The sequence below is a fragment of the Nanorana parkeri genome, unplaced genomic scaffold, assembly GCF_000935625.1.
Source record: "Nanorana parkeri isolate BGI_ZX_2015 unplaced genomic scaffold, ASM93562v1 scaffold430, whole genome shotgun sequence".
Classification (NCBI taxonomy): Eukaryota; Metazoa; Chordata; class Amphibia; order Anura; family Dicroglossidae; genus Nanorana; species Nanorana parkeri.
Genome location: NW_017306698.1, coordinates 528449 through 551500, shown reverse-complemented (window position 1 = coordinate 551500; position 23052 = coordinate 528449). Strand labels below are relative to the sequence as shown.

Below are 23052 nucleotides of genomic sequence, written 5' to 3'. Positions count from 1 at the left end.
CTCATTATAATTTTAAAAAAAGGTCATTTTCATTTTTTTTTCCTGCTTGGTAAATATTTATTTGACATAACCTCATGTTACCAAAAGGCTAATTGTTATATTATGCTTGTGTGCACTAAAATTTATTTTAACGTATTTTGTACTAAAAAGTTGGGTTTGCTGAACAGCTGATATCATGAGACATAAAAAAAATTGTAACTGAACTGCCCAAAAAGGTGCATTTCAATGTGTGCAACTATGCAGAAGTGCCCTGGCAGTGAAAGGGTTAAAGCAAACCTTTTGTTAAAGAAATATGGAGGCTGCCATTGCTACCTTCTCTTTCTGCAAATACTATTTGCCTTGTGGTCATGCATCCTCTTGCTTTAATAATTTGCGTCACTTACCCAGGGCATGCGTACAAATGGCGACTTTGACTGATCTTCTGATTTGTTTCAGGTTAGTGCTTCAGAAAGTAATGAAGTCGTGGGGTCCACATAACAGCCAGGAAACTTGCATTTTTAAGCCACCACCCGTATTTGTCTTGGAAACCAATATTTGTGGCTAAAACGTCTTTAAAATAACCATTTCCTATGACAACTTTTGGTAACTACTTCCATTAGGTCACATAGCAACTTTAATAGGTTCACTTCCCTTATCTAAAGATAGACAGCTGTCTTCACTGCAGCATAAAAGGTCCAAAACGTTGTCTTCCCTGAATGCCATACAACCGTTTGGTGCAACCAGATGTAGTGATGTAGCACACTATAGATGTGTATATGTTAAATACTTAAAGCTTATCTATGGGCAAACAAGAAAAGTAAACTTGCAGTATGGCTACCCCCTCACTGCAAGGGTTAAGTGGTCGTTTTTGTCTAGTGGCTGGAGTAAAGCCTATTTACTTACCTAATCCCCGCTCCCTCTGACCTCCTCCAGGCTGCTAGACTGGTCCTCACAGCCTCTTCTTCCCGGCAGTTCAAGGATCGCTGACATCATTACGTCTAATGCAGGTTCCATAGACCTGCATTAGATGTGAGAACGCCGAAGCACATTTCACCAGCTGGAGCAGAGCGGGAGAAGAGGTGAGCACCGACCGGCATGGGAGTGAGGATCAGGTAAGTAAAGCCCCTAGACAAAAAGGAACACTAACCATTGCTGTGCAGAGGTAGCCCCACTGCAAGGGTACTTCTTATTTGCCTGGAGATGGGCTTTAACCACTTCAAGACCAGGTGTGTTAAAATATGAAATTTACTTTTTGTCAGCTTCTCTAAAAAGATACTCTGAAGAATCAGACCTGTTTTTTTATATTCATTTCAATTACTTTGATCAATCTGTGTTAATGAGAATGTGCTTATATATGCTTGATAATATACATGTTCTGAATGTATCTTTCCTTAGGAAGCACTGGAAGTTCATACAGTAGGAAAGCCTAAGGCTGATATACCATTAGCTCCTCCAGACCCACCAGTGCATGTTGAATTGACAGGTAAAACCAATATTTGACCTAATAATTATCTTTACTGCTGCATGAATATATGATGTATGAAGTGTAGGGATGTTAAGATACCAGCGCCGATACTTGGCATTTTCTTGAACTACCAGGGTTGCAGCTCAGACCTGGCTCTGGTGCTCCACCGCTGTCCTGAAATCATTAGTCTGTATTGTTTTGGAAAAACGGTCACGTGACAATAAACAAAAATGTATCAGTACTTGTATATGTGAGTACTTGGACAAGTATCAGTACTTGGAAAATGGTATCAGTGCATCTTTTATATAAAAGTAAAAAAATTATACATCACAACAGAGATGTACAAATCCCGGGAGCTCCGTGTGCTCCTTACAAATGACAGCTGCCTCCTAACTTTTTTGAATTTTTCTCTAGTCTAGTCTTGGAGCTGGAAAAGTATCTGTACATGTACTCGTACTTGGTTTCTGAACATCCCTAATGAAGTCTTTTTGAAATAAAATCCATAACGAGATATTTGTTCTCCATTGTAGCCAAAGCCCTGATAGCTCTTAGGCACATGTCACATGAGCGATCCTGTGACTGGTGACAACTAGCCAGCGACAGGATCTCTAAGAGACTTCTTTCCTGTTTCCATGGAGTCACTCCCTCACTAGCCAAACTAGCAAGATGTTTCTCCCTTGCTAGAGAGATTCAGATACTTTCTGGGCCAGCAAGGGGTAATGCCTTGGAGGCCAGTGAAAGGCTCACCTGGGCGATTCTGCTGCTGACAGTGTTTCGCCATTAGCAGTGTTGCCCATATGACCAGTTTATGGTACATAACATTGTATTAGGATTTGAGGACCACTAGTGCAACACCGATAAAGTAATGATAAAGGTGTGTGTTGATATTTATTGTTAGTTACATTTATTTGTTTAGCTAAAAATGCATGCCAAAAACAAGTTCTACTTTTTTTCTGAGATTTTTTATTTAACTAGCAGTCGACTGAACACTTTCTTTGCAATGCATCTGTCAGATTGTACTCACAGCACACCTATAGTCTTTGCTTTATAGTCCGTATGTAGATATCGTTGTGCTGAGTCTATCAAGGAAGGCTTTGATGAAGGTTGCATTAATGGGGCTACAGGGAACAGGGATACGTTTTCATGGCTATTCTCGGGCATGGATTTGCTGTTATCTCATTCAGGCCGCAGGTCTGGGCTGCTCAGGATAGTAGCTTCACTACGGGAGACTTTGGCTGCTGTAGAGGAGTTAAAGCAAAAATTACATATGTGACGGGTCACTCATGTCATTCGTGTCAAAACTGCCCCTTATAGTGTAGCTGCAAGACTCTGAATTTTCACTAATGAATGCACCATGTATAATTCACTGTTTACTTCAGAATCAGAATTGTTGTATTAACATCCGTTTTGCATTTCTCTGTTTCCTTTCAGAAGAGCAAAAAAAAATTGTAAATTTGGAGAGACAGCTCCTGGTTCAGCTTAAGGCAATGCGACACAGACAGGTCATTCACCCTGCCCTTCAGCAAGGTATTGATGATGAAGACAGTTTAGTGATTTGGTGTCAGTGTTTAAATCCTGTTTTCTACTCTGCTGCGGTGTCTTTTTCTCTGTTAGGTTCTGACAATGCATGTTTTTCTTTTTTAAATAGTGGGGTTAAGGCTAAACATTGTAGACCATTCAATGAGCATTGATCTGAGGTATCTAGGAGTTGAGCTTCCACTTCCTTTCATCACAAGTGACTCCAGATGGGATAATTGTGCTTTAAGCTCAGAAGGTCAGTGAAATTAATTCATGTAGTAATTTATTATTTCAGTAAAATGCAGTTTGATTCCAATGTAGTAGTATGCACAGTGACTTTGCATGTATTTCAGTAAAGTGCAGTTTGATTCCAATGTAGTATTACGCACAGTAATGTTGCATTAGTATTTCTTTTACTCGGTGCATGTGAATATCTTTTCTGACTGACTGAAAACAATATGTTCTATGTTGAGCTAAGTTGTTCTATAGCTATGAATACTACACTGAGGTACAGTCTACAAATCTGTATATGCAATACAATCCTTTTGAACATAGAACAAGAACGTTCATATTTTTACTGATCATTTTAATTTCAACTTGATTTCTTATATGCTAAAATTTAACTTTACTATCAAATACCTTTTGAACTTGTCAGAAGTACCTTCAGGATACATGTTGAGAAACACTGCAATAAGACTTTGAAAAGTACATCAATACTCCCAAGATTAGTGTTTACCAATGTCTTTTGTGTACTCATTGTTGAAAGCCAATTTTTGCAAACTACCCCCTGGTCTGGTTCTTCCAGTATATTTATTTGTAAGTACCCCCTAAAAGTGTATAAATATGTTCACACAAGTTCATCGAACTATCCTTGGAGTACTTGGCCATAAAATAACGTTTGTTGGTTTGTTTCCTTCAGGCCTTCCATTTGTGTCTAGGACAGGAAAGACAACTGACTTTACAAAGATTAAAGGTTGGCGTGATAAATTCTCTACAAATCCAGGGGTGAAAAGTGAAGGTGAGATTATCACGGTGACGTTAAGATGGGCACCCCCTTTTTTCTTCTGTTACATGATAGTAGTGAGATAAATCATATGCATGCTTCCTGAGGTAAACATAAGCCTAGGGTGACCATGCTCACTCTCTCCATTGTACAGATAGAGCATCGTTGTCACCCTAAGCTGCTTTTTTAAATTGGACTACAAACGCGTCTTCCTCTTTATCTCTATTACATGGGTGGTGGGGGAATTTGTACTTTACAAAGAAAGATGGCATTGTTCAATATACAAGTTCAGTACAAAGGAAGTTACAAGGCAAGGTCAACAGCCTTAAAAGTGAAAACTAATGCAGCCGCCTCATCCAAGGACTGGTAATCTGCAATATATGTTTCATTTGTGTTCTTGGGTTTAGATATTCATAACCATTAAAGGATGGCTGGAAGGAGCCAATTGGCTAATGTGCCAAATTACTAGTTCTTTTTTGTTCTCAGTGTAAGCATGTGTGTCTTGAGTCCTGAACTGGCTGATTATATTAGGTATGAAAATAACGAAATACACTCTATTACTAGAAGTTTTTGGACACCTGACTTTCACATCTATATGACCTTGTTGGACATCCCATTCTAGCACTATAGTTTTTAATATGGAGTTTACCTCTCCTTTGGGGCAATAACCGCCTCCACTCTTCTGGGAAGGCTTTCCACAACATTCTGGAGTTTATGGGAATTGTTGCCCTTTCTGCCTAAAGAGCATTTGGGAGATCAGATAGTGATGAAGAAGACCTGGCTTGCAGTCGGCATTCCAGTTAATCCCAAAGGCATTCAGAAGGATTGAAGTCAGTCCTAAGTTCCTCCTCATCACACTCACTCATTAAATCTTTTCCTCATAGGCCTGGCTTTGTTCACAGGAGCACAGTCCTGCTCCTTGGTGATGAGGGAGCATGGAGCTAATAAGGAAGCCAGGCGGCGAGTCATTACACGCCGCCCGACTTCCTTAATGGGACTTTTGGTATTTGGTACCTAAGAACTGGTATCGGTGCATCCCTACTGAAAACACCTAAAGTTGATAGTTTGGAGGGGTGTCCATATAGTGTAGGTTTTACCTTTTGGCTATATTGTGTATTTGTGTTTTCTCACTTATGATGTACAACTAATGGTTTCCTTAATTCATGCTTCTTGCAGCTGGAAGCTCAGAGACAACTTTAAAGAATCGCTCGGCGTTCTGCAGTGATGAACTTGATGAGTATCTAGAGAATGAAGCAAAGTTGATAGAGGATATCCGAGGAACGTCTCAAAATGAGACCTTTATATCCACAGTTAGCTTCCAATTTCCCACCAAAAGTGCCAGTTATGTCAGGACACTTGACAGCGTGTTGAAGAAGCAAGCTCTTCAAGCATCATCGAATTCTATAAAAATGTCAAAGCCTCCTTCTCCCGAGCCAGTCAAAAAGCGCAAATATACACGCCGCGGCTCAACGTCAAAGAAGAAATTAAAAACAAAGCCCACATCACCTGCGCCAGTAGTAGAGAAACCGGTCAAGTCCCATTCCCCAAAGAAACCAAAAAGTCCAAATACAATAAAACTTACTCCATCACAGTGTGTGAAGAGTCCCACTACATCTCAACCTGGAGAGACACCACCTTTGTCTGAACATGATGTGACAGTCCAGCCTAGTGTTCTGTCACCTGGGAAGGACAGTTCAGGATCAGGATTACACCATACTCCCTTTCAGAGTCCACAGTTTACACACAGGTCTCCTGGACTTTCTAAAGTTCAAATGAAACTTCTGGCACTTGAGGAGACTGCTATATGCCAAGGGAAGCCACGCACTTATGTCACTGAGGAGCGTGCTGAGATTGCCCTTTCTGCTCTTCTTACTATGCAGGTAAGGTAATCTTTTATTTTTACTGGTGGTTTGGAAAACAATTTTCCGTGACATTCAGAGAAGCACGTTTATGTTTCTGGATATTGGGACTTGCGTCACCATTTATGGATGTTCAACATTTCAAGTCCCACGATTGTTGCTCTTCGCATTGATCTCCAATAACTTCCCTGCTACCATTGACAAATCTTTTCTGAATCACAGGAAATTTGCTTTTTATTTGTTTTTTCGCTTACTGTAGAAGTAACCTACCTGGAGGAAAAATGGATGTCAACATGCAGAGATATACATATATACAGGGCTTGAAAAATTTGATAGTGTCTCACCAGTCAGTCAAAAATTTCACCAGTCAGCATGACCGGACTATAGCCTTGCAATTTATGTTAAAAAAGTTTGGGGACAGATAGAGCTTTCTTTTGGAGGTATATAATCACCACGCTGAGTATTTTTTTTTTTTTACTATATAATTTAAAAAGTACCATAAATGTAAAAAAAAAAAAAAAAGTTTCCCTACGTTATGTTTTAAAACATTTATTCTTACCCATATTTTTAGTAAAACATAAAAGTCAGGGTCACGTCGGGCAAATAGACACCAAACATGTCAAGCCTTAAATTACGTGCGTCCGCAAAAAATCGCAAAATACGCCCATAGGTGACGATTAAAACGTTTTTACTGTTCATCATTTTAGTGTTATCAGTGATTAAAGGAGAACTATGGGGTTAGGGATTTTCCCCATAGTTCTCTTTAGGGTAATGGCAGGACGCAAATTAGCGTCCTCCCATCACCCCAAGCTCAGTATACTGGGGACTGAGATGAGATCAAAGGGAGTTTGTGTACTGAACTCCCTTTGATCTCCTGTCACAGCGGATCTCGGGACCGGCAACTGCAGTGACCGCTTCTGATACAAGTGATCGAGCGTCTCTCGAGACGCTCGATCGCTTGACTGTAGCTCCCGGCCGGCCGTGTAATTACAACGGCCGGCCCGGAAGCTGCTCGTCGGGCTCCACTGTCTGCTCGTCACAGACGAGTGGATTTTCGAGCCCAGCATATATATATATTTTAAGTGGAACTGCAATCACTGATTTTTATTTTTTAAATATGTAAGTATTGATAGAAACAACTAGTAAACCTTTTCAGTCGGGGGGACTGAAAAGGTGGCCTCTTGTTCTTGCAGAATTATTTAGGTCCGCTTCATTCAATCCCCCCAACACCATATGCTTCTGTCCAATCTTGGATCTTAGGCCTGCCTGCTTACAGACTCCCATGTATGTACATTATGCTCATGAAATAGCTTGCCAGGGACACATCTATCACAGGATGTTTTCTTAATTGTGATTGCCTACCTCATCCCACTATCAGGAGCTTTTTATTATACTGATACGGAGTCTGGGGACATCTGCCACGTGTGCAGCACAGGGGCTGCCATACAAATGGCAAGGCACAGCTCTCTTTGATCCTTTTATAAAAAAGCAAACTGGAAACTTGATCGTACGATTCTCGGCGAGTGAGTGGCCTGCTGGTTCGACAACTGACGAACGGGCCGGTGTGCGCACGCGCACACTGCCCGTTTGCCGTCCTTGCAAGCCCGCCCCTCATTGCAGTCATCGCAAGTACGATCTGCCTGTCCAAGATGGGCAGATCGTACGTTTTTTTAAGTACTTTACAACCATCGCAAGACTAAGGTCTTGCGATGGTTGTAAAGTGTATGGCCACCTTAACACATGATGTGGCAAAACTCATCATATTAAATGGTGCTTGTTCAGATCTGTGCCTATTGAAAACAATGAAAGCACATGTAAAAGTGCATATCAGTGCACGTTGGGTCATACTGGAACTTACATCGCTGCTGCATAATGTAAATGGGCCCATGTGAAATGTTAACATCCTTTTATCGTTCTGTGTTTAGGTAATAAAATTTTGTTTCAGATTTGTAAATACCTGTATACATGGGGACATACATTTGTACCTCTTATCTTATGGTAGCCATAAACGTAGCAATTTGTGATAGATTTAGTTATTCGTGATTGCAAATAAGAGATTTATTTTAGAGTAAGATAATAAACAATGCAGCACAATATTGTTTGGTGCTTTGCAATCAACTAAAAATATTAATCAGTCATGTCTGGTTTGTGATCTTTATTCAGTATGATCAGTTTAGTGGACCGATCAATTATTTGACCGTATCTATACGTGTGTGGCCACCATAACTGGTTATTTAAACAAGTAGACTATTTAAAGTAATTATTGGTAGCCGAGAACGTTTTGATCTAGGCTGGTGAATAGTGATTTGTTTTTATGTATGGCAGCAAATACTTTCACTCACTTGAGTTAGTTGAAATGGCTACTCCTAGGTGCTGCCATTTATAAACTGTAAACCCTGATATATTTTACACAATAAAACGGGTTGTTTATATGTAATAATCCTCATTATCTTATAAAATATTTAGTGAGACATCAGTGATTGAATGGTGAACATCAGCAAAGAAACTTGTAAAGCAGAATTGAAACTAAAGGCCCTCTGAGTCCTGTGCCCTCACCCCGTAGACCTCTGCCACAAGAAACCAAGGTAGCTCGTACAAAGGCACTTCTCTTCTGAAAGAGTCAGTAAGCATAGGGATATTTAAGTTTTAAGTAGTATTTTACCTTTTTGTGTGTAATATAGCAGAGCCACTACATCAGCGTCCTGTACTGCATTTGAAGTGTCTTAAATGCGATGTGTGATCAAAATGATATTCATGTTCTATTAATATTGTAAAAGTTTTATTCTATTGATGAGTCTGAAAACCTTTGCTGTAAACCCGGCCAACAGAAGATTGAGGACACCAGAGCATTATATGGTGTTGACCTCAGATCGTGCCTGGATTCAGTATTCATGGTCTTGACTGCTGTTCCCAGGGTCACATAATGGAAACCTTGAGAAATACACTTAGACAAAAAAAAAAGGGGGAAAAAAAAATCATTCTGCACTAACTGCTTCCATCTCTCTTTCTGGATATCCACAACTGGGCATGATCAGAAACAGCATGTGTGTCATTTCTCAAATGCATCGTGCATCCTACAGTCTTCCTGTTTTCATTGTCAGGACACCCTAGACAGTTTTTAACTCTGAGTATACCTACTGAAATTCACAATATTAGTCTCTGGAGCCAATGTCTGCTTTTATATACCCTTACATTCACTTTTTTTTTCCCCCCAGGCAGTGAAAGAATAATCATGACTATGCAGTCATAGTCTTGATTTTCTTTAATCCGGTGTTAGCATAAGGCATTTTGGCATAGGGCATCGTGGACCTCCTGCAGACGTAGGAATGTTTCCTGATCCAACCATTAACAGCTGTAACTGGTTAAAATGCTTTGATGTCTTAAGTAATGTTTTGTACAGTTACCCTTGAAATGACTTGACGTCCCCAAAGACGATTCTGGCCGGAACGCACTGGACCGCATTCCATCCGGCTCACTTTGTTTTTGGGCGGCAGGGGCATAGCTGCATGCAGCATTTTTTCTGACCGGACCAGGACGCAGGCATTGATGTGCCACATGTTCAGGTGCGGCCGGAGGACATGACTGCGGTGCCATTGACTTCAATGCAGTGCCACGCCCCCTCCCGCCCCAAAACAAAGTGAGCCAGCCGGAATGCGATTTCAGTGCGTTCCCAGTCAGAATCGAGCCAGAACACACTGGGGCTGGTGTGAACTAGCCCTTAGTTAAATTTGCCTGCCCCTGTCCCCATTCCTTTGAGATGTTTGCTGTATAACCTGCTAGGAGCAATACAGTGGCTGCAGAAATCTCTTAGCCTTGCGTCTGCATTCACAAGACGATCGCAATTCAATTTTATGGAGATGTTGTGCACTGTTGGGATGTGCAAAAGTTGGACTCTCCATGGGGATGAATAAAGATTAGAGCTATCGTTTTATGGTTGCATTTACACCTCTTTGTGAGGTGTGGTATGTGTTACCTGTTGGTCCTTTTTACATGTTGAGTCCACTGATGTAGTGATGTCCACTCATGTAGTTTGGTGTCAAGTTTGCGTATGCGGTGTATGTTCTCTTGGGCAGGCTCAAAGGTCTGCTACGGCCTCTAACAAAGAGTAAAGGGAATTTTGTTACTTGCTATGAAGTCATGCTCTTGTGGTAGATAAATAACTCACTCTTGGTTTTTGTACTTGGATGATTGAATTGTACATTTCATTGTGACTTTTATTTCAACAGGCATTCCTTCATGATACACTTACTTTGCACTCACAGTCTAGGAAGCCGGTATAGGCCAGTATAAGAGGGCTACTGTGACCTCATTCATTTTGTAAAATAACTTTATTGGTAGCATGGAAACCTTTGTTAGTAAATTTCTCAGAGTAAAATGGTCATATGAATTTCTTTTTTTTTTTTTTTTTTTCTTCATTTTAAGGGTTTCTTAAAAAGCAAACCATTACCCAAAACGATCAGCAAGCAGACACTCCCATGCAATAATGAATTTTGCCGCCTTGGTTGTATATGTACAAGCTTGAAACGTGCCAAGAACAAACCTGCTCATTGTCAGCAAGAAGCCTGTATGTTTGGCTGTGACTGTGTAAATAGCAAATTGTGTTTTGAAAAAGATGGACTAAGTATTACATCAACGAGCTTTAAACAGAATGCTGGTGAGGATATGAATTCCTCCACTGAAGATAAGCATGGTGCTACAACACATGGTACACAACCAGCAAAGCACTCGGATCAGACGGACAAGGACAGAAAATCTCACGAAGAGATAGAGAAACCTTGTATATCGGTGCAAGGATTACCAGGAGGCGAGTCAAACAATGAAGGCATTCAAACACCTAGGAGAAATTCAGGGGATTCTGGTGAGTTTTCTGGCATGCTGCATTCATAGAATGAATGAAAATGAAATATACAGTTGATATGATGCTAAATTTAAAGTGCAACTCCAGTCAAATGTATTGTGTTTTGGGTAGAGTGGAGTTAGTTAGCACCACTTTCAGGTTTTTTGTAGTAGCTTTGTTCTTGTTTTTAGAAATTTCCCATTAACACCCTTTCTAAATGACAGCTTGCATGGGAAATGAGAACAAGTTTACCCATTTGGAATATAGTCCACAATACAAATGTCAGTCTCTTTTTTTTCTGTAACTTCTTTGTTCAAATGTATTTTAACACAAGTGCAACATTACACAGCACTGAGCCATTCATCATGAGAGATAGATATGTACATAAGTCATTGAAAGCAGGACTATGTATACATACATTGGTAAGCCCTGATTCACAAGGGTAACAGCCGGCCTGTACAGATCCGTGCTACGTGCACGGCTGTATTGGGCAGCTCCCGGGAAGGACAGGTGCTGCGTGTGATTTGTATGCAGCAGCCTATTCTTCTCTATGGGAGAACGCGGCCGTACGCCGCCTTGCGCTCATGCGGCCTGCACGTCCGCGCGGGTGTCTGTACTTGTACGCTGACAGGATGGATCTTGTCTGCGTCCGAGCAGGGACACCTGCACCTGGTGCTGATATTCCTTTGTGATTGAAAGAGTTTCTAACCCTTGTTAAAAACCCTGTGCAAAACAATGACATCAGTTTTACTTAAAGTACTATGTTCTCTTAGTCTAACTTGTACATGTTTTTTATGCATTTTAGCTGGCAGCTGTTCCAAACGCAGGTCCCTAAAAGTTGTTCCCATTTGGGATAGAGGGGATGTGGAAAACGATTCAGAACCTGTTTCTGTTCTTGAAAAAGGTGAAGTAATTGAAGGTAAAATCCCATTCCAAAGAAGACAATCAGAGAGGGTCAAGTCCTCTGCAAGTAAATCCTCTCAGCTCTACACTCCTAAACCTGCAGTAAGTAGTCCGCGTGAAGAACTAGTTTTGTAAGAATACTTTAAAGGAAGATATCAAGATTTTTTGCCAATTTTCTTTTACAAATGATTTATTAAATTTGAACAAGGTACCAAAATAACAGGAACAATCTCCCACTATACAAGTCCTGCTCATCCAGTAGGAAAATATAAACGTGCATAACATAGAGAAATCAAATTAATTATCACAGCTGCATGAAAGATTTGTCCATACACAACCGATAAGCCAAGATGTCTCTCCCCTGCCTAAGGACAAAATGGTAGGTGAATGGAGTATGAACCCACAAAAAAAAGGGGGGGGGGTTGCTAATAAGACTTTGCAAGGTAGCCTGCAAAAAAACAGAGCAGTGCGCAGTGGGACAATGAAGAATATTAAGCAACTGGGGTAGCAAAAAATAGTTCTAAAAAAATACAACAACAAAAAAGGTGGGGAAGGAGAATAAAGAGAAGGTAAGAGAGAGAAAGGCGTAAAAGAAAAAAGGCAAAAAGAGAAGAAACAATCTCACTTCCAGGAGGGGGCCAGGACTATTTTTTTGCCAATATTAGCAAAATGTTTAAAGTTTTTTTTTTTATAAATGTTTAATATTTATAAATAAAAAATAACACCTGATACATCCATGGCACAGAGTTTGTAAAGCATGCAAGGATTTGTAATGGGAAAGCCCAGCATTGCCCATACACTTGCTAGCTGCCTCTGTGTCATTTCTCTGCTATGACAATGGGGAAGTCGTTTCTTCCAATAACTTGGAAGATTGTCATGATGGACACCATTCTTGTGGGATGGGGCAGTATCTTGGATCATCTGTCTGTGCAGGGTTGTTGGTCTTCGTAGGAATCCAAACTTCTGATGTCCTGCAGTTGCGATCTGCTTGGCGTTGCTTAACTGGACCCGTTTTCTGACTGGTTGCCTGGCTCAAGTCAGACAATGCCATGGTGGTCAATCACCAGGAGTGTGTTGATGGCAAAGGGGGTTCATTCATTCGATCTTGGATGGGGCGTAACTTCAGCTTCCAGCGGTCTACATTCCAGGAGTCAACAACTGGCAGACTGACTTTCTCAACAGACGTCTGGATCCGGGAGAGTGGTCTCTTCATCCGTAGGTGTTTCAACAACTTTGTAAGCGCTGGGGAACACACGATATGGATCCTCTGGCTTCTCGTCATAACAAGGTGTACAGATTTGTGTCCAGAGCAAGGGATTCAACAGCGGATGCCTTGCATCTTCATGGGGTCAGCACACCCTCCTGTAGGCCTTTCCTCCACTGGCACTGAAGGAATTCCAGTCATTCTCATTGCCTCGCAGGAAGTGGTATGCTGATCTGGTTCATCTGTTGGCAGACGGTCCATGATGTCTTCCAAACCGGACAGATCTGTTATCTCAGGGGCGAATCTTCCACCCTGATTCTCGGTCGCTGGGTTTTAATGACCTGGCTGTTGAAACACCGGTGTAAAAAGAGCATGAATGAAATGATATTCCTAAATTTTACTTGAAACCCTTATTTGTTATCTCAGCTACATTTTTCAGGTTAATATTTTGTTTTTTTACACACATTCTTCTCCCAGTAGAATAGCTGCAGCATAAAAAAAACATTCAAGCTCCTCCATATTACTAATGGGGTGCATGGGCCTTGTTCTTCCCATATCATTAAGTGTCATTTATGTTCTGAAGGTGGTGTCATCCTTTTTGTTTTGAAATAGGCTGTGAAATTCCTTTTTTAAAGTAGGATAAATTTAAACAAAATTACATTTCTACTACAAGAACATCTAATGTTTTTTTATTTTACTGTTATTGTTGTCACTTTATGGCTATTAAATATCATTGTAACTTTACAGGTTCTTCCTGACGATTCGGATCTTGAAGATTTACATCACCATGATAGTATGACATGTGCACGAGTAAGGGTCTACAAACCTAAGTCAACGCAAGAGAAGGCCAAAAAGGACCATGGTGCTTGTGCTGAGACTCCTGGAAAGGTATCTTTCTTTGTCCCCTCCCAGCTGTGCTTGTTAAAGTGAATATTACAATTTGCCATGTGTCTAAGCAACACAAAAGAAGTATGACATTGTAGTAACCATGAAGTAAACATGTAGTAAACCAAATAAAGTGATAAAGATCTAGAATAAAAATTGGTTACTAGGGTCCATATTTGCTTTTCTCGGCATCTTTAGGAATGACTGACCGTAGTTTTGTCTCTGCCTCACATAATTCTGTCTGCATTAGCTAAAGTTATCAAATTCATTCTGCTGGTCATGTTACAACAGCAGTACAGATGGAGTGTCAATGCCAGCTAGCATCCGTCAGAGTCTGTATGAAGTAGTGGAAAGCAGGTTCCTAAATAACCATATTTTCTGATATAACATGCTCAAACTAAAACTTGTTTACCTTTATACAAGAGACAAAAAAAGTTTCTGGGAAATATTTTTTTAGGGATGGTATAAATCCTAGGGATGCACCAAAACATTTTGACCGAAAATGGTACTTTGGGCAAAATGCCGACAGTACCCTTTTTAGGAGGGGGGGGGCTGAAATGTGGAGCATGTCTAGTTTCTCTCCTCTCCGCTGGGCACTGCTCCTGTGTCCCCTCTGACAGAGTGCAGCGCTCAGCAGAGAGGAGAAAACTGTCCGGAGGCCGATCAGGGTGGGGAGGAGAGCGTGTCACAGGAGGACGAGCTCTCCTCCCGCACAGCCTCGTGACAAGCCGATCAGGATAGAGAGCGGTGCGAGGAGAAAGACAGGTGTCACAGGAGGCCAAGCCGGCAATATTGGGAGAAGTCAGTGGTGTCACAGAAGACGGAGCTCTCCTCCCCACACCGCCCGCTCAGCCTCCTGTGACAGCGAGTCAATCAGGATGGAGAGCGGGTTACAAGCATTCAGAGATCAGCTGATATCTGAGTGTTTGTAAATAATTAAGGAGATGGTATGCTTACTGTGTCCGCAATTATACATGAGAAGGAAGTGCTCTACATAACTTCCTGTTCATTCATGACTGTAGACATAGTAATTCATACTATCTCCCCAGGTTATGAATGGACAGGTGCACTCAGTATAGAGCTTTCCTGTTCATTTAAAACATGGGTTGCAGAATAACAGATTGAGGACTCCACTTTTCTTTAAGTGACACATTTTCCACGTTATTTGCACCTTTTATTTATCAATGCAGTCTAAGCCTTGATAATGTAATTTTCATTAGACATGTTGGGGAATTTATCATAGCAATTGCGAGTGTTTGAACTTGCACAGAATATATTTGCACCAGATTTATCAAGCTAGTGTAATGCTGTTGATAAATGAGGTTTAATCGACTCCAGGCAAAAAGCTTAACTGTCACATCTTGAAGTGGTCACGGGGACTTCTTAAGTTGTGATTGTTTTCTTAGGTGATGCTCCAGTTTCATACAGCCTCGGAACAAGTGCAGATGAAAACAGGTGCAAAAAACATGCAGCTGAAAAAGTAGTGCAAGCTCAGAAGAAAACAGGTGCAAAAAACATGTGCAGTTGGAAAAGTAGTGCAAGCTTTGGGCAAAGCACGTGCAGTTGGAAAAGGAGTGCAAGCTCATGTGAAAACAGGGGCACATGTTAAAAAAAAAAAAATATATATATATATATATATATATATATATTTTAAAAAGGTTAGAAAAAATAATATTTTTGCTTTCGGCCTTACAAACTTTATATTTTCAATGTCTGCAGTTTCCATGCTTTGACCAGTCTTCCAGCAGTGCTAAATCATGTTTAATGTTACAAACACCTCCTGCAATGTCAACCTCATTGCACACTGTTCCACTTCCACGAATGTTGGATGCCTGTGTCCCCTATCCTGTGCTGTGGTTCCTCTTTTGCCATGGTTTCTTCCACTAATCCCTACATAGGGGCTAGCAGTAGGAACCACAGTATGAAGCAGAGACCCAGGATTTCTTCCAGAAGTGTGTCAGATGTGAAGAGTCCATAACTCTGCAGGAGAGCCCAGATCATAGAAACAGGTGGTGGGACAGATGAGTATAAACCCTCTTTTACAGGTTCTGTTATTTGTCATTTCTTAAACCTAGTGAAAGGGTCACTTTTTAATTTGTCTTTCTTTAACTAGTTTGAATTTGCAATACACTTTTAAACATGTTGGTTTTTTTTCAGGAAAATAGCCATAAACCAAGCAAATACAGAGAACGGGAAAAGGAAAACGCAGGAAACAGCGGTAGGGAAACATACTCTGTGTGTTTTGTATAAAAAAAGTGTGTGTTTTGTTTTTTGTTTTTTTATTATTGAAATTTTTTTTTTTGGCAGAGGTTTCTGAAAAAAGGCACAAGAAAACAGACAGCAGCAACCCCAACAAGCTATTTAATATCATCTCAGACTGCAGCTGGGAGCAGGATCCTAAAAAGATCCTGAATATTGTGTCACAGCATGTTGATAACAAGGAACCACAGTCCTTTCGAGTAGGCGGCTTTAATATTGAACTGACTTCAGAGAATAAAGGTGGAGGTGCATCCAAATCATCTGCCACTTCTCATGTGAAGATCACAATGGCTCCAGACCAGAACACAGATCAGGTCACGACAAAGCCATCTCCTGTAAAGGAGAACATGGAGAGCATAAAACCCCCTGAGCAAATACCCTCAGAGACCAGAGCTGAGAAAGATGCAAAATCTCATGGAGGTAAAGGTCTTCCATTCTACACCAAGGTCATTCCAGCTGGAAAGTTGGTTGCTCAATTAAAAAATTCCACCCTCAACCAGTCGGAGCTCATTCAGGTAAGAAAAGATTTAAGTGCATACCCATATACATATAATATACCATTTCGATGATCTGGTTTGTGGGCTTAAAGTGCATTTTTACTGTTGTAGTTAAATTTTGAGAAAACCCATCTATATGTTCGTTGTGTATCTATTCACACAGTATAGCGAAAAATTATTTTTGAAAACATAATTCTTACCTTTTTTAGCTGTTTTGTTGCAGCAAAGTAACAGCAATTGTAACTGCAAGAAGCATTTTTAAATCTTTTTTTTTTTTTTTTTTTAGCTTTTGCTTTGTGAATGGAAACATGTAACAAATATAAAATAGGTGTTATCCCAACTTGGCTGCAAAAGTGAAAATATACTTGAATTATCAACTTGTTTTTTAAAGGACCTTTCCCTAACAAAATCTATCCACCAGCCTTTCCAGAGCTTTCAGCCTACTTTAAAAAAACAAAACTAAACGCTTCCATTTGCACCACTAGTGCTTTTATTCTCTCGGATGGATTTACCGCCACATTTGCAGCAGGTGGGTGGAGCTGGGAACTAAGGCAGAGAGAAATTATGATTCAACCCGTCAACATTTACCTAAACCAGTTTTAGGGACTCCACCTATTCTATAAATTTATGTTAAAAAAATTCCATCTACCGTTGCCCAAGTATCTCATCTGGTGGAAATCATTGTAGCTGTAGCTCTAGAAAGCCTAAGCAGTACCCTGGTATAGAGAATATCTAGAAAGCCTAAGCAGTACCCTGGTATAGAGAATATCTAGAAAGCCTAAGCAGTACCCTGGTATAGAGAATATCTAGAAAGCCTAAGCAGTACCCTGGTATAGGGAATATCTAGAAAGCCTAAGCAGTACCCTGGCATAGGGAATATCTAGAAAGCCTAAGCAGTACCCTGGCATAGGGAATATCTAGAAAGCCTAAGCAGTACCCTGGCATAGGGAATATCTAGAAAGCCTAAGCAGTACATACCAGTGTGCTTCCTGGTATGTGAGTGTGCCTTGTTGTATAAATGACGTGTAAAGCCACATTCACACTAGGGTGCGATTTAGGTGCCACCATATGCGTTTTAAAATGGTTTTCTGCATCTAATGATTTGCAATGGATCCATTCACAATTTGCATTTAGATGCATTCAGTTTACAATAATTTACAACCATTTTAGCGTCCAAACACACTAAACGCAAGATGCGTTTGCTGAAATCTCATTGGTTACTTAAATGGACTGTTTCAATGGAAAAAGGACAGATGCCTCTAGAAGCATATGCGTGTAAACGCGTATCATGTTGAGCATATAGAAGCATACACAAAGCATCTAGTCTTGACAGATTCTGACAATTTACATGGCATACGTTCACATCAGTCCCTGCCCTCATGGAGCTTACAATCTAAGGTCCCTATCTCGCATACATACATACATACATACATACATACATAAATACATACAAGGGCCAATTTAGGCAGGAGCCAATTAACCTTACACTCTTTGGAGTGTGGGAGAAAGTGTGGAGTACCCGGAGGAAACCCACGCAAGCACAGGAAGAACATGCAAACTCCTTGCAGATAGTGTCCCAGCCGGGATTCGGACCAGGAACCCCCAGTGCCGCAAGGCTCAAGCGCTAACCACTATGATTAGGACTTTGCCTGCTGCTTGCTTTTTTGGGCACGTCTTTCCCAGTTCTGGTCCTGTTTAAGTACTGTATGTGGTACTTGTATCCTCTAGAGCAGCGTTTTTCAACCACTGTGCCGCGGCACACTAGTGTGCCGCGGCACTAGTGTGCCGTGAGATATTGTCTGGTGTGCCGCGGCTTTGGCTCACAAATAGACCAATCATACCGGTGCGAGAGCAGTGGACGCGGGTCGGCAATGGAGCCGCGACGAGAGCTGGGAGCGTGGAGCAGCCGCGATGACATAGGTGGGGCCGTGGAGCGGCGGTGACCGGGTATAGAGCGGTGATGCAGCCGCGTGACAGAGCAGGGGGGCGTGGAGTAGTGACGGCGTGGAGAAAAGATGAAGCCGTGACAGAGCCGGAGGGGTGGAGCGATGAAAGGTTCTGTCACGTCTCCAGCTCGGGGGGAGGAGCCGGTGACGTGACAGGAGCTCAGAGCCGGAGCATTGATAGAGGCAATTCTGCCAGCATCCCTCAGAGGACCCCCCTTTCTGCAGGTCTTGTCACGCTCCTAGCAACTGGGAAGGTGAGGGGGTTCTTTTCCATGACACACCAGCAGTGTGCACTTGACTAGTGTAAAGAAAAAGAAAAAAAGTGGGGCTTTAATGGTGCCAAAAGACAATTCTGAATAAAAATGTCTTTTTTTATTTGAGATATGTTATACACTTTACACTTTCAACCCAGGGGTGTGGTGCTTAAATACTTAGGCCTTGGCCAGCACTTAAATGTATGAAGAGTGTGCACTAAAGTTTAATTTTTTTAACATTTTCTAATGGTGGTGTGCCTCGTGATTTTTTTCATGAAAAAAGTATGCCTTTGCACAAAAAAGGTTGAAAAACACTGCTCTAGAGGTGCCTAGTATACATTTGTAAGCTTGTTCTCACAATTTGATATAGTGAAAGGTGTACTTTAATACACCTGCAAACAGACTAGTCAATACCTGTTGATCATTCTAAATTTTACAAGGTACCTCTTGTTGGTGCTGTATAATAAAACCATGTTTAATGTTTTAAAGGTTAATGGAAAAAAATTCCCACAGGCAAAATTGCTGTTGGGTCAGATGGGAGCACTTCATCCAGCAAATCGAATTGCAGCTTATATAACACACAGACTACGGCCTAGTCTGCTTTATTTGTCTAAAGCTAAAAAAGACCGTGCCAAATTAAATGTTCATAATGCTGGTCAAGAATCTTCTACAGCGAATGAAAATGTGGAAATCGCTTCAGATGAAGTGAAAACTGCAGTTGCTTTACCTCAGAGTGAGACGGGTATGTATAAAATATGGAATTAGCACATCTTTTCATTTTTGTAATTGAATAGTCCGGTTGTGTAATCATGTAGGCCCTTCCTTCCTTTAGAACAGTAAAGCAGAACTCTGGGCAGAATTTGTATTAACATTGGCAGTGGGCTACCGCTGGACTGCAAACGTTAACTACTGAGTTTTGTCTAGATCTAAAAAAAAGTTATACTCGCCTGATTTTCTGAGCCGGCTTGCTGTTAGAGCGGTCCCTAGAGCCTCTCTTCCCCCCTCCGCTGCAGTGGTCTAAGGTATAGACGTGAGGACGCTGAGGAACATTCTAATGCTGCAGCTCAGGAGAAGACAGGCTTCAGTAAACAGAGGCAGCCACCTTGACAGTTCGGGTGAGTATAACCTTTTTTTTTTTTTTTAGCACCTAGACAAAAACAAGCACTTAACCCTTGCAGTGCAGCGGTAGCCCCTCCAAGGGTAGGAACACTTTTGCCTGCAGTTCTTCTCTTAGACCAATGTATAATCTTTTTGTATGTATTTTCTTTCTTGTATAGTTTCCACAACAGCAGGTGGAGCTTTAGATTTCTTTCCTCTATCTCCTTGGCTCTTTTGTTGTTAAAGGCCTGTCTACAGAGCGGCGTGTAATGACTCGCCACCTGGCTTCCCTATTTGGCAGGGAAGCCGTCTCCACGCTCCCTCGTCATCAGGTGACGAAGTATGGAGCTGCCTTTCTCGCCAATCAGGAAGCCAGGCGTCATGTAATGACTCTTTGCCCGGCTTCCTAACTCGTTTAGAAGCTGGCCAATCAGGAAGCTGGGCAACTAGTCATTACACGGCGCCCAGCTTCCTGATTGGCCAGTAAGCTGGCTCCATGCTCCCTTGCCACCAGGTAACGAGGGAGCATGAAGCCGGCTTTCTGGCCAATCAAAAGCCGGAGGGCGGGTAATGACTCCTGGCAGGAATTACTTCCTGATCTGTAAGATGCCGAGAATGGTGACTGGATAATGTAGTTCCTGTGCATATGTGTAGGGGTTTAATCACTGGCGAAGCAAAAACCTGGAACATGCTGGACATGGAAGAAGAAAGGGGGGACTGGGGGGGAGGGGTGCAAAGATGGGGACGTAAGCCTTGGATTACTGGAGAGCAGACCCAGAGGTAAGTGTGCCATAATGTGTATGTATACTCTGCATACTTAACACATTATGGTAAATGCTGCCATGACCTCCCCACACCTAAAGTTCCACTCTTAAGATTAATGCTTTCCCAGTCCTTTTAGAAGAACCTTAGACTGTCGCTGTTATGCTGCTGTCTTAAGCCATTTATTACTTTGGAGGTGCTAATCAACAGATGTTCTACTTTGCAGTTTTACCATCCACACCCAGTGGTGTCTGCACTGACTTTGTCATGGGTGAAGGTGGAAGTCAGGAAAAGGAAAGTTCTGAAGTCCTATCACCTGAACCCACAGCTGTGGAGTTGCCAAAGATGCATACCCAGCCTACTCCACCAGTACTTGTATCTACTCCAGTATCATCAAGCACTGCAGTTACAGTTGTCTCATCTTCTGTGAACATGATATCAACCACTCCGGCATTGTCATCTGGTGATGTTTCACCCACTAAAAACCAAGCTGCCTCTTTACCTACACCCCACATAGATGCAACTAAACTAGTAGAAAAAGACTCTTCCATCCCTGTGACTGCAGCATTATCAAATGACACCACCAACACGGTTATTTTACCTTTGGGTCTTTCTCCTGAGTGTGTGTCTATCCCACCACCAGCTTTAATCAGAGCTCCTTGCCCTCCTGTGACTTCTTCATGTGTCAGTCCGTCAGATTCTCCAGGTACTAATAAAAGTCTTGCTGCTTCAGTGGCATCAAGTTTGGTCGCTTCAGCCAATGTGCCAACCATTGGACTGGTTAGCTCCCCAACCGGACGACCTACGGTGATGTTAAGAACAGGTAGGATATTTGTATAGTTATGTGAGAGTTGTGTATAACTGGACTCGGATTCCAGTGTTGTAAATAGTCATTTCAGTGCTAAAACTACCAAATATAAAGAAAAGCTGTTACATTTAGATCATTTTGTAAAGTACCAATATGGTTACAGATCAGAATTAAAGGTGTTTAAAATGTTTTGGATTATTTTAAATGTAAACCCCTCTCCACCTCTGAACATTCACATCCCCCCTCCCTACACCCTTCTAACTAATTGCTAGATAACAAAAAAAATCTAAAAGCCTAGATTTCTTACCTGAATTTGGATTGCTGTCATGACAGGTTGTGTCTGAAGTCTCCTTCCTTCTAAACTTCAGTGTGGGAGGGTCTCTCTTTGAGTGTCCACTTCTCTTCCTGATGACATGGTTGGGCCTTTCAGCAGGGTCCTCACAGAGTAGGGCAGTTTGAGGGTAAATGCAAAACTTGAAGTTGTCGCTGGATAAGAGGGAACATTTTCCAATGGAGTCACTTGTTCTGGGGACAACTCTAAGTGGGGATTTCCCTTATTTTGGAGACATTTTCTCTTGCTTCCTGTCATGTCTATGGTAAAAGAATTGAAGGCAATTCTCCATTGTGCCATCTATGGTACAAAGTCTGAAGTTTCAGTCATTCTCTTTTCTCTAGCCAAAAAAGTTTTGTCTGTAGTTGTACTTGTACACTTTTTGTGTTAGAAAAGTAGGAAATGCAGACTTAACATGGTCAGTTTTTGTTGGCACAGAAACAGTAAACTGAATGTACTTCACGTGAATGTTTGTAGGCATTTCTGATTAACTGAAGCAACCTGGCTCCTGAAAATTCTCCAAACCCCGTTTAGTAACATATTTATTCACATGCCACCTGTATTTTATAGCCTTTTCTGTTTATGTATGATTTTCCTAAACCTAATAAAAATTTAATTCTTTGTGACCTCTCTCCCATTTTTTTTTTTGTAAATGTTTTTCTGTTTTTAATTTCAGTTACCTCACCTTCTGTATCAACACAAAGGATTACCTTGACCTCAGGACTTGATAAACGATCAGGCACTCGACTTCTCCTCATACCAGTGTCCAATGGCTCTGCTCCTGTTCGCCCAGTACAGTGCGTGCAGACAAGTCCTGGCAAGAAAGTCGTCTTACAGCCTATTAAGGGTCCTAATGGAGTTAACTTATTCAGGCACCCAAATGGGCAGATTATCCAGCTTGTGCCATTACAACAACTTGAAGCTGCTAACGGTCAACAAAGTCAGCGTATTGTTATCCGCAGCCCAGGTAAAAGAAATATAAATAATTCACTGTGATCAAATGTTTTTTTTCTGTTGCTCAAATGAAGCTGTAGAACTGCAGTGCTCTTTTTGCTGATTTATCTACGCTAAGATAAAAACAACTTCCTTTTTCATCCATCGAGGGACACACAAAGGAGAACTATGGGGTCAGAGAATTACACTATTGATTGGGAAATGAGCAAAAACATACTGCCGTTTCGCTCACTTCCCGATCATCTCCCTGTAGAGAGCGATGACTGTCAGTCATGCTCCCCACAGGGATTCCCCTCTCCGATCCTCCAGCACTGACTGGAGGGACAGATAGGGCTGCGGGCACAGTATTGTCAGGATCCGTCAATTTAGCACTCTCGCTAAATGAGTTTTGAGTCAAGGGAGGACACAGTCTCTCCTCGCCGCCGGGTTGTCCCGGAATTTTTGTTAATAGCTGTCATCAGCCGCTGATGACTGCTATTATTTTACAGGG

General features: G+C 41.5%; 1 protein-coding gene across 1 annotated transcript in view; it reads left to right on the top strand.

Annotated features, from left to right (window-relative positions):
- Positions 1–23052, top strand: part of MGA (MGA, MAX dimerization protein) — a 62319-nt gene that overhangs the window by 21034 nt on the left and 18233 nt on the right. The window contains exons 4-17 of the mRNA XM_018560055.1: positions 1375–1462; positions 2876–2971; positions 3093–3218; positions 3882–3980; positions 5142–5845; positions 10247–10682; positions 11467–11666; positions 12602–12991; positions 13516–13656; positions 15811–15871; positions 15961–16427; positions 19099–19351; positions 20696–21292; positions 22285–22575. Of these exons, the coding sequence (XP_018415557.1) occupies positions 1375–1462; positions 2876–2971; positions 3093–3218; positions 3882–3980; positions 5142–5845; positions 10247–10682; positions 11467–11666; positions 12602–12991; positions 13516–13656; positions 15811–15871; positions 15961–16427; positions 19099–19351; positions 20696–21292; positions 22285–22575 (3949 nt within the window). The remainder of the gene's footprint in view (positions 1–1374; positions 1463–2875; positions 2972–3092; positions 3219–3881; positions 3981–5141; positions 5846–10246; positions 10683–11466; positions 11667–12601; positions 12992–13515; positions 13657–15810; positions 15872–15960; positions 16428–19098; positions 19352–20695; positions 21293–22284; positions 22576–23052) is intronic.